This window comes from Maniola jurtina, chromosome 22 (genome assembly GCF_905333055.1).
Source record: "Maniola jurtina chromosome 22, ilManJurt1.1, whole genome shotgun sequence".
In the NCBI taxonomy this organism is placed as follows: domain Eukaryota; kingdom Metazoa; phylum Arthropoda; class Insecta; order Lepidoptera; family Nymphalidae; genus Maniola; species Maniola jurtina.
In genome coordinates this window covers 2,834,523-2,846,566 of record NC_060050.1, presented here as the reverse complement: position 1 = coordinate 2,846,566, position 12,044 = coordinate 2,834,523, and the positions used below count along the sequence as shown (strand labels likewise).

The 12,044-nt window shown below is 34.9% G+C and overlaps 1 protein-coding gene across 4 annotated transcripts in view; it reads right to left on the bottom strand.

The window, feature by feature from the left end:
- Positions 1–137: 137 nt before the first annotated feature.
- Positions 138–12,044, bottom strand: part of LOC123876758 (fibroblast growth factor receptor homolog 1-like) — a 102,142-nt gene continuing 90,235 nt past the window's right edge. For 2 of the 4 annotated variants that reach the window (XM_045923113.1, XM_045923114.1), the window contains exons 5-15: positions 11,483–11,785; positions 10,575–10,766; positions 9,124–9,341; positions 8,505–8,640; positions 7,934–8,190; positions 7,383–7,620; positions 6,238–6,427; positions 5,763–5,871; positions 4,630–4,823; positions 3,253–3,390; positions 138–2,813 (exon numbers count right to left, since the gene is read on the bottom strand). In XM_045923113.1, coding sequence (XP_045779069.1) covers positions 2,609–2,813; positions 3,253–3,390; positions 4,630–4,823; positions 5,763–5,871; positions 6,238–6,427; positions 7,383–7,620; positions 7,934–8,190; positions 8,505–8,640; positions 9,124–9,341; positions 10,575–10,766; positions 11,483–11,785 — 2,180 coding nt within the window. In that variant the 3' untranslated portion in view covers positions 138–2,608. Of the gene's footprint in view, positions 2,814–3,248; positions 3,391–4,629; positions 4,824–5,762; positions 5,872–6,237; positions 6,428–7,382; positions 7,621–7,933; positions 8,191–8,504; positions 8,641–9,123; positions 9,342–9,812; positions 10,016–10,574; positions 10,767–11,482; positions 11,786–12,044 lie in introns of those variants that run through there. The other 2 variants (XM_045923115.1, XM_045923116.1) reach the window with 2 other exon arrangements.

Here is a 12,044-nt window from a genome sequence, read left to right as displayed (position 1 = left end):
TGACGTTTGATAAAAAGTCGCTGATGTGACTAGCAGTCATCATCCCTATTACCAGGTTATTTATTAATTATTAAATAGTAAAAAGGGTAAAATATAAAAATTGGGGCCTATTAGCTAATAATAATTAAAACAATATATTTATTTGCACTATAATTTTATTCACCACTTTTCTCAGTACAACAATAATACATTCATAGTAATTAACTCAAATATACAAACAAGATATTTTGAAAAAAAAAAACATTTTCCACACTACCTAATACGCACATACTAAGAAATGCAAAAATTACGGCACCAAAGAAAATAAAGGAATTATTGTTACGTACCTATGTACTTAAATTGTGTACCTATTAATGAGAATTATTGTTCTCATAATTTTTGATTGATTTGAAAAAAAAAAAAAAACAATGGCAGTTACCAACTAGGTATAACTACGTACGTAACGGTATTCACTTTCATAATCTTACAACAAGGTGCAACTTGCTTTAAGACCTGTTTATGACCGAAAAAAAATCTGAAAATATTGTGAGATTTTTTACAAAAAAATAATGATAATAATATTTATTACAATTTTAAATTGTCTAGTTTAAAAAAAATATTGTTACCTATTTCAAATGGTGGTGATTCAATGCCTAAACTATTTTTACAATTGAAATATATACACTTAGATTTAATTTTTGCGATAGTTTCCTATTAAATATTGTTTACTAAATACTAATTAAGTACGGTTCATCGTCTAGTGTTCTGGTTCAAAAAATATATTTTATTTAATGGTATAATTTATGGTATAAAGATGTCATAAAATTGTGACAAAAAAAAGATAGATAAGACTAGTTAGATATTATACAGAGGATATATGATATGTGGTATTTTTTCTAATTTTTGAACAATAATTTTAGCACAATTTGAAAAGTCATACCACACATAATCATAGATATGTTATGGTTAACTGTAGACATTAAATTGCCTATAACAGTTAAATAAACTAGTTGTTTGACTAAAATCTTAATTCACCTTGTACTTAGACAAATATTTTATTCAAGGCACTTGAAAATCGCGAGTCGAAAACTTTGTCACTTAAAATTAAAACACTTAAAAATACATTTTAATATAATAGTAATACTTTTATATAATACATCAATTTCTAAACTTTGGCTCTAGAATATGTACAAAATCTTTTGTAGGTAATTGTGCAAAATATACCTAATATTAATAATAATAAGCAAAATATTATGCAATATTATACTTACTTAGTGATGCATTTTTGGTATACAAAAATAATAAATAAACAAAAAATACTTATACACTAAATTACTGCATGTGTACGATGCGCAAAAGATTAAAATAAACAAAAAGTAACAAATAGGTACATAATTCGTCATTAACAAAAACTTATAAAACCTGACAACTTAGAGATATCCAACTCTTCATATAATAAAAATTCACAATTCACTTGTTATTCACACGTAAGGTAAAATAAAATCAGTCTGAACAAATCATTAAAAAAATCTCATACCTTCCATAGGTTTTATATGTAGAGTAACTACTTTGTTTCTATTTACCTACACAACTATGAAATTTTCAACATGAACAGATTCATACATTTTATTTATCAGAATTATCTTAAGACATAGTTAAATATTTAGAATAGCATTTTCACGACGTTCAGTCAAATAAATACAATAAGAATAATCCCTATATTCGTAGGTACCTACTCACTACAAAAAATAGTTTCAGACAAGTGTACTAATCTGTTTTATTTAAATAACTAAGGTGGGAAAATTATTAACATTTGATTCCTAAAATTATTATAAAAAATAAGATTAATCGTAAAATTGCTAAAACTCCTAGAGTTAAAAATAAATTAACACCAAGCCACCTACAGTGTGGAAAGCGAGCTTTTAGTTAAATAGCTGAAATTAATATTTAAATCAGTCTATCTGTAGGAATCTTAATTTATAAAGTTACTATCTAAGCAACGTTGCTATTTGTCAATGACAAGAAGGATCATAAAAGTTTTGACAATTGACAGCATTGCTAACGCCCGTTTTCAATATCGAATCTATATCTGTAATCTGCAGATAACTACAGCAACGTTGTTATTTGTCAAATAGTATATTGTTTTGACAATAAATAGCAACGTTTCTACAGACTACAAATACAGATTGAATATTGAAAACGGGTGTTAGTAACTAATCCACCGATCACAGGTAAATTGATAAATTATTAATTTCGGATGTTAGGCAACTGGAAAAAAGATCTAAAAGGCTTTCAGTTCTAAAAGGCTGCTTTGCCTACACTATCGATTGAAGTCCAAAAAAAAACAGTCATCACTGATATTAATTGGACAAATATTTACCAAATTCCGAGCACTACGTTCAAAGGTACTAACAGGCCCTAATTATTTAAAATACCTCTTTTAAAAACAAAGAACCCAAGTAGGAATTATTTTGTCAGTTCACTTCCACGTTATATTTTTTAACGCCAGAGTCCAAATCACTCTCGGTGCCCAAGCCGTTGTAGCTGGACATTGAGAGCTCAAGGTCCAGGTACTCTTGGATTGTATCCACGTTTTAAACCAAACTTTTATTACTCAGACAGCAAAGTTTTATTTAATAAAAGGGAATTCACTATCACTTTCGTCCCCTGAGCCATCATAGCTGGAGGGTGGAGTGTCCAGCTGTGGGAGTCCCAGATCCAGGTACTCCTGGTTGGCGGTGACGGTGAGGATCTTGTCCAGGTCCTCGACCAGCTCCGTGAAGGAAGGCCGGTCACCCGGGGAGAAGGACCAGCATTCGCGCATTAACATGTATCTGGAATGGAATTTGAGGTATAAGAAAGATAATTTATTTTAGTCGATAATTTTATCTATAAAACCTAAACTACTCAACTGACTAATTCAATTTTATTGAGTAATTAATTAGTGCTAATTTGCATTATCGCTCGTAACTCGTAAGTTAAATGACCGGACGTATAACAACGTCTACCACCTACATGGTACGGTAGCCATCTTGGAAGCAAAATGTTTCGGACCGATTCAAAAATCAAAAATAATACTTTCATATTGAATTTGTTCTTTTCTAAAGGACAAAATTAATACAATCCTATCTGCCGAAAAATAAACAAATCGATAAATTATCAACGTTAGGTAAGTATTTGTCAAAAAATCAATTTTTGACAGATAAGTACGTTGCTAAGTAACTTATCGACAGATTACAGATAGGATTGATAAATAGGTAAATAACTACTTACATTTCTAAGCTACAGCACGGCGGTTTCTCCATCCGATGGCCAGCGCTGAGGTGCTGGTACATGTACTGGCCCGGCACCGTGGGGTACGGCGTGCCGCCCAGCGTCATGATCTCCCACAGGAGGACCCCAAACGACCAGCTGGAAGGAAGACGATACAAGTTAGCCCTTATCTGCAATCTCACCTGGTGGCAAGTGATGATGCAGTTTACGAAGGAAGCGGGCTTACCTAGGTTATAGCAATTGGTTTCTTTATGGCATCTTACTGGAACGCTAAATCGCTTAGTTGCACGGCTTTGCCGGTAGGGTGGTAATTAGCCACGGCCGAAGCCTCCCACCAGATCATACCAGAAATTATAAAATCCCAAATCCCTGCCGGGAATCGAACCCTGGACCTTCCATAATAAGACTACTGCGCTAGGGAGGCTGTCAAACGGAAAATTTAATGTTTGAAGCGAAGCTTCCTGACTCTTTTCTGAATATAAAGATACGAACATATCTTATAATATCTCTATGGAATAATGGAACATATGGTTGGAATGCCTTCGTGAATATTTATAGCAATATTACACAACAGATTATTTTGTATAACGGTAACTTTATCAACTTTTTAAATCAAATCTGTCCTCGACGCCTACATTCCACGAATTCATTTACGTTTTTGGACATTGAAAGGATCCAACCTAGTACTCTAAACTTATATCTAGGTACAGTTAAACCTGGATAAGCGAGAGTTCAAGGGAGCAAAATCTAATTCTCGTTAATAGAGGTTTCTCACTAACCCGAGTTTTTCGCTATAATGCAGGTACATGGGTGTCGTTTCTCTCTTATAGGGGTACGCATATATGTATAGGTACATACCTATCTTAAAAACTAACGCTGTGTGGGTTGGATCACTGTCCCTTTGTAAAACAACTAAATTGAGAGAACCAATAGGTACTCATGGCGTCTCTTAAATACTTAGGTACCTACCTAACTACGTTTTAAAAGTATAGCTCCATTTTTGAGTGTGTAGATATGTTTTAGTTTAAATATTTAATTTACGATACTTAGTATCTAAAGCACTACCCACACAGGGCGCGTAGGCGTCGCGTAAGCGTAGACGTAGCGCGTAGCATTGCGTTGTAATGTATAGAACTGTATGAGATATGGCATATCGCTTGCAAGACGTGAACGTTCGCGTAGACGTAATGCGTGCTGTGAGTCTGTGGACTCACGCGCGTCACTACGCGCGCGGTCACGTGAACGTGCTTGGTGTGAATCGGCTCTAAATCAAAATCGGTTCATTCGTTTAGGAGGTACGATGCCACAGACAGATACACAGATACACACGTCAAACTTATAACACCCCTCTATTTGGGTCGGGGGTAAATAACTCACACATCAGTCTGCGTGGTGAACACCTTGTGGTAGAGCGACTCGGGCGCCATCCACCGCACGGGCAGGCGGCCCTCCGTCTTCTTGCGGTAGTAGTCGTTGCTGTGGACGTCCTTCGCCAGCCCGAAGTCCGCTATCTTCAGCACGCAGTCGTCTGACACTAGGACGTTGCGCGCTGCGAGATCTCGGTGTATGCACTGGACAATAGAATACTTTTTAATAAGATTTTTATTCAAATAAACTTTTCCTTGCCTTTGAATCGTTTAAAGACGCTCCAATACTAAGACAAAAGAAACTCCAATAAAAATTCTCATTCAAAATTGTATCAGGTGCTATTTGTAATCAAATTTCCTTGCCTTTGAATCGTCAAAAGACGTTCCAATACTAAGACAAAAGAAACTCCAATAAAAATTCTCATTCAAAATTGTATCAGGTGCTATTTGTAATCAAATTTCCTTGCCTTTGAATCGTCAAAAGACGCTCCAATACTAAGACAAAAGAAACTCCAATAAAAATTCTCATTCAAAATTGTATCAGGTGCTATTTGTAATCAAATTTTCTTGCCTTTGAATCGTCAAAAGACGTTCCAATACTAAGACAAAAGAAACTTCAATAGAAACCCTATTCAAATTAGTAACAGGCGCCATTTTGTGCCCCTTGCAACCCTCTTCACTCACAATTTCATTTTACTATCAATATAATCAATAATTGTGAATAGTTAGACGCATTTGAATAGAGTAATATAAAAAACAGACCTAAACAAAAGTTTAAAGGAAACAGGTATGTTATGAAATATATAAAGATACACACGATGTAAGTGGAACAGTAAACGAGGAAGGTAAAATTTTTAAATTTAAGGAAGTAAAAGAGTAAAATGCAAGGTAAAGATTACATAAATCAGACTATGTAAAAGAAAAAGAAACGAAATATGAAAAAAAAAACGAAAAAGATTTTCTTTTTAAAAGAACATTGAAAAGAAAAGAAGAAAAGAGCACTAAAAGAAGATGCAAAATGAACGGTGCTCATATGAATATAGCAGTAGATAGAAAACTTCTAGATATAAATTAATGTATAAGAAAATAAAGTAGAACAATGTAATAATATGATGTTCCAACAATAAGACAAACTTTACTTACTCTTCTAGATGCTAAATACTCCATTCCTCTCGCAACTTGATATGAGAAGGATACCAAATCCTTCTGTGTTAATGTTTTCTTTTCTTTATCTTCTACATCTGATTCATACCTGAAATTAAATCCAACAAGGTTAGTAGGTATTTTTTTTTACTTTTCAATCTAACTTCAACATTTTTCTAGCAGTTATTAATAATATTGTTTCCCTAGCACAGATATTATCTAAAGACATGAAGGGTTTCAAAAATAACTTTTTGCAATAATCCAATGAAATTGAAAATTTATACCTTCTTTAATTTGTCTAATTTTTAACTTCTCTGGATTTTCGATCATTTAATTTATCCAATAACACCAAACTCAACTAGAATCTTATTTGGAAAGGTTTTATCAATTTCAGCTTATCAATTATTCTCCAAATACTCAATTTTAATTGATAATGTTATCGATTCATGCCATGGATAGTAAATAATAATGTTACCTATTCCCAGGTCTATGGTTTCTGAGGAACTCTCGGAGGTTGCCATTGGGAGCGTATTCTACTATCACATAGAGCGGTCCATCCTGCGTGCAGCATCCCAACAGATTGATGATGTTGACATGCTTGCCGATCATCTTCATCATCTCCATTTCTGACACTAGCGCCATCATTTCTGCGTCTGTGTGACCCTCTGTCAACAAACCAATAAGTAAGATTATCGGTATTTTTAAATAGAGACTTAAGCTATTGGCTAAAATGAAAGCTCAATTATGTTGAACTAGCCGATGCCCGCGACTTCGCCCGCGTGGATTTAGGTTTTTTGAAATCCTGTGGGAACTCTTTGATTTTCCGGGATAAAAAGTAGCCTATGTGCTAATCCAGGATATTATCTATCTCCATTCCAAATTTCAGCCAAATCCGTCCAGTAGTTTTTGCGTGAAGGAGTAACAAACATACACACACACACACACACACACACACACACACACACGCACACACACACATACAAACTTTCGCCTTTATAATATTAGTGTGATAACTCTTGCGTGAATTACAGTAACTAAGTAGTACAGTAGTAGTACAGTATTTTTATACAGTACTTTATTTAGTAGTACAGTAGTAAATTACAGTATTTTCTCTTTCCTGGGATTGTTTTATATGGTATGTTGTTACTTGTTACGTATTATTTTGAGAAATATAGCAAAGTAAAGTACTATTCACGAAATTTGAAAGCTGCAGGATAATCATGGAGCATAATCCCAAAGAATATGGTTCCACACACCTTTGCTTATTTCAACATTGAATGAGCTTAATTCAGTAAGTCGTAGGAGTTTGTAATAACTGCTTTGATAAAGCAAGATGGTATGTTAATAATGTTAAACAAAGCACCACAGTCCATGTCTGTCGCAGAACCAACGGCCGTTGAGGCAGACGTGTTCTGGAGTGGAGACCGCGTACGGGTAAGCGCAGTGTGGAACGACCTCCAGCCCGCTGGGCCGATGACCTGAAGAAGGTAGCGGGGAGCGGGTAGATGAAGAAGGCGGAGGACCGTGTTTGGTGGCGCGCTTTTGGAAAGGCCTATGACCAGCAGTGGATGCTTACAGGCTCATGGAATGAAATGGAACGAATGGAAAAAATAACAATACCTTTCAACATTTTAACAGCAACGACAGACTGTATCCCCGGCTTTACAATCCCGACGCACTCAGCTTTGACAACCTTCCCAAATTCTCCTTCACCGAGGACCTTGCCGATACTGAGGGATTCTCGAGGGACCTCCCAGTCTATGTCCACTGGTAGTTCGTATTCTGACATCATCATAGAATCGCAGTTGCTTTGCACTTGGGAGAGCTTCTGTTTTTCGATTTTTACCACTGGCATTAACTGTAACAAAATTTTAGTATCAAAGTCGGACGTGTTTTCGTTTTAAAACCTACTTATACATTTCTATTATTTCTTGACTCTCCATCGAATAAGATTTGAGGAAGTGAATTAAATACTAGCTACTCGTACAGTAGTCCGAGTTGTAATCTTGCTTATCTTAGGAGTAAATAGGTTACTAAAATTTGGCTTAAGGTTTGGCTTTGGCTTTGCTGGCTGATTCGTTTTCATTCGTTTCAACTCTTCAATTTAAATACATTTTAAAAATATCAATCGACATCAAAATATCTCACTCTCACTTATAACGTATGCTTACCAATCCTTCCCCAGTAGTGGTGACAGTTCCGCTTAGATTTGGCTTCTCCACAGTTACTTTCTTCGTCCAATGCGTCACTATCACCGCCCTCGCCGTCTCGATAGCTAGTTGCTTCTTTATCTTCTCTTCTTTCAGCCTCTTGAATATCATCACCACTATGATGGCTGCTACGAAAAACATGGCGCCTAGTACTGCGGTTAGTATGTTTATAAGGTGGCTATGTTTTCCGTGATCAAGAGGTTTTGTGTCTGGGTATGCTGTAATTAATGAAAATAATTAAAGTTATATGTAGTTGGTAATAATTAGTGATCAGAGGGAATGTATTATAATTCTACTCCAATGGAAAGTAATGATTGAAAGATTTATATCAATGATCACATATTACAATATGGAGTCATCCACGAGGAAATCAATTTTTCCGAATTGTGGGTTAATAATGACATAATTTATGTACCTATTATAAGATAAGACCCCTTGATGAGATGACAAACAAAAAAAAGTGACAAAATGGAATTATATTATATTTTCTTTTTGATGCAATAGTAAACTTTGAGGAACTAAATCTACTTACAATCAACTACGGAAAGGTAGCCTTTTGCTGTAGTGTTGCCAAGGGAGTTAAGCGCCACACAGACATACCACCCCTCATCTTCTTTGGTAACGTTGTATATGGTCAACTGTTCGGGTTTATCCGCTGGGTTTTCAGTCTGCGAATTTCAGTTACTGTTATATTAATTGTATTACCATTAATAAGTTATGATAAAACTCGTAGAAAATAATAAACTGAAAAATATAGCTGGGAGAAGCGAAGAGTTATTTATTGTTTGGCATCAGTTTTTAGAATAGCCATCGAAAAACTTAGTATTCCTACATTTTCTAAATTACAATTAAATAGTTAATAACGTATTTGGTTTAAATGTTAGTCCGTTAGTAGATAACATGCAACAAATATAAGAAATATAAGCATTTATTTATTTAAAACGTTTAGTAACAGCCTCGTTTTTTTTATCGCTCGCTTAGATATGACTTGATTTATATTCAATTCAATCTTTAAAGCCATGCTGATTGTGATCACATACGCTGTATGTGTTTAAACTGCAGATTATCCTGTTGATGTTGCACAGATTTCTGCAATTTTAACTAAACATGCCGTTACACACACAACCAACTGTTAGTGACAAAACCCTCACCGAAACAATCCTATTATTATCCTCAACAACAATGGACTCCTTTGTAGAGGGGTCAGTTGTGGTCTCATTATAGATGTACTCGTTTTTAGGGTAGAACATCCAGTAAATGTACGGATGGAGATCACTGAGGAATTCGCAAGTGAAGACAGCAGTGGTTCCGACCACTGCGGTTTGGTTAACAGCCGCTACTGTTAGGACGGGTTTTGCGTATAAACGCTCTATAAAGAAAGACATAATATGCTCATTATTATACATATGGAATTCACTTCTGTTACATACATTTTAAACATTGTCCATCACCAATTAATAAATAACCTCCACCTTATGAAAAACAATACCTGGTACCTTTACCTTTGTGAAGAAATGATTAAACATGAAACGGTTATTATGTGTAACTACAATTATTGTTAACAATATTGTTGTTCTAATAAATGATTGTGAGGGCAATTCATGCAAATTATTATTTAAGTTTTTACAGAGTTAGCTCCTTCAAAATAAAAGTACCTAATATTTGAACTTCTTGGATCATTATGTTCCAATCATAGATGCAAGTAAGTAAATCAAAGTACTTATAGAAGAATAAAAAGTAGTTGGAAAAGAAATATAATAGAGTATTTGCATGAATTGCCATTTATGCTTCACCGCAACCAAGTTAGGTACCATCACCTAGATTCAAAATAAACAAACACCTCGATAACATCTCCAACGGGAGCTGGTGCGTCACTCGGTCCAACCTCCGTGTCTTTTGACGTATAGTTCGTAGGCCTGAGCCAATAAAGGTAGGGCTCCAAGTCGGAAACAGGTGGGCAGGTTAATGTGACAGTCTCATTGACTAGCACCGTTATATTCCCTGGGTGACCTTCTTTTATGTACGGCTTAGAAGGGTAGCGTTCTAAGGGAACATATAATTTTGCTTAAGTTTTATTGATAAATTCTCAATTAGTTGCAATATACGTAATAACTACGTATATGTATTATCATTGTTTTTTAATCGTTTATCAACAGTGGGTTTTTATTTTACTCAATCTCTATTAACAGACACTTAGGTATCAGATTTTTTGTTTTAACACATTTTTTGTACGGAAACAAAAATCCTATTTCTGATTTTAAATCTATATTAAACCATAACCAGCCACTTTGCAGCCACCATCCTAAGATATATATTTCTCAACTGATTTATAAACTAAAGACTCAAAATTTTTGAGATTGTAGAAAACGTTTAAGATAGGTACTTGAAGTTATGCGTATAACTACCTACTAGGTACTTATTTGAAGTCTTGACCATTGACATACAGACCTCAAAATCAGACAGTTACAAAAAATTACAAACTGCTAAGGCAATGCAAATTAAATAAAGTTTCGAGTACGCGTACTTAAACAACACTCGTATAAGGAGGATCTACTCAGTAACTAATAAACTCATAAGTTTGTTTTAGCATAATAGAATTTACCTTGTATGTGTAGTGTGTACGTATGCTCGATACATCCCAATTCATTGCACACTTTGCACGTATAGTTCCCGTTATCAGCCTTCGTCAATTCGTCAATTGCCATAGACCACTTCCCATACGATGGTTTGAAGAAGCTCCTCGATATTGGTGTCCCGTTATTTTTGTACCAGGTGATGTTCGGCATGGGATTACCTGCGAATGTTTACGTTGTAATAAACTTGGGGTTATTTTCGTGTGCTGCGCACCCAGTGCCATGACCAGTACATTTAATTTTAGAACATTATTTACATTTGGTGTTACTTTTATGTGATGTAGTAGAAATGCATCTTTAAAAATGTCTGCTTTATAACAATCCTACGAAGTATTTTTGGGTTAAAGCATCAACGAATCCAAGTATACATGGCTAACCTTGGTCCTGTTTCCTTAACTAAAGGCATTTATCTCGTTACACGTGAAATGCATTTCGTGACGTCATTCACTGCACTTCATAGAATAAAATATGTCTTTGACGTCATGTACGAAGTTTATCACTAGAGTTAGATCATACCATGATCAGACTAGATCAAGCTTCTGCTAAATTCAGTTAACAATAAAATAATATCTATTAAAAAATAACTATGACTGACTGGGAATGCACAACCTAAACCAGTGGACGAAATTTCATCATATATGTATCAATTTCATCTCTGAAACTTAGGCCTTTAAAAAAAAACTTATGGGATACTTGAAAACCCCTAATCCTTGCAGGAATCAGCACTAACAAATATAAAATAAATTGATAGATCACTGTTTTGTTACACAATTTTCTCTGAAAGCTACATGGATTTTGATCCTGTCTAAGGTATTATGTTCAACGAAATTAACTTCTAGCGTTGATACAGTAATGGGTATATTAAAATTCCTCTCACCTTCAGCTGCACATTTCAAACGAATAGAGCTTCCTGCTGGCTTCATTTCCATTTTGAACAGTTTCGTTGGATGTTTGAACTTTGGTGCATATTTCGATTTAGTCACATCTACATGACCGTAGTTCAGATGTTCTTTTTCATTTTTGTCATCAATGTCGTCGTCCTTGGTGACGTCATACTCTTTGTACTTGAGTCTAGGATCAGTGGCGTTCTCTTCGATTGTGTTGTTGTCGACGAGTGATGCTGAATGTTGGGAAAGTATTTCAGGCATCGGTCTTAACACGTCCACGTCTGATTGGTATTCTGTGAACAAACGGGATGAGATTTTTAATCCGTGTTCTTATGTTGTGTGAAACTCGTGATGTGGAGTGTTGCGTCGAAAATGCAATCAATAGATAAGAGATTCCTCATACATATAATCATTGAAAAGGTTTCTTGATTCAGCAGAAGTTGATACATCAGATTAATATTTGGCTAAATAGGTAGGTACTTACTTATTTTTAAGGAAAATGTTGACAATCTCTCTTTATTTTGGAAATATTATTGCTTTTAAGCAAGGATA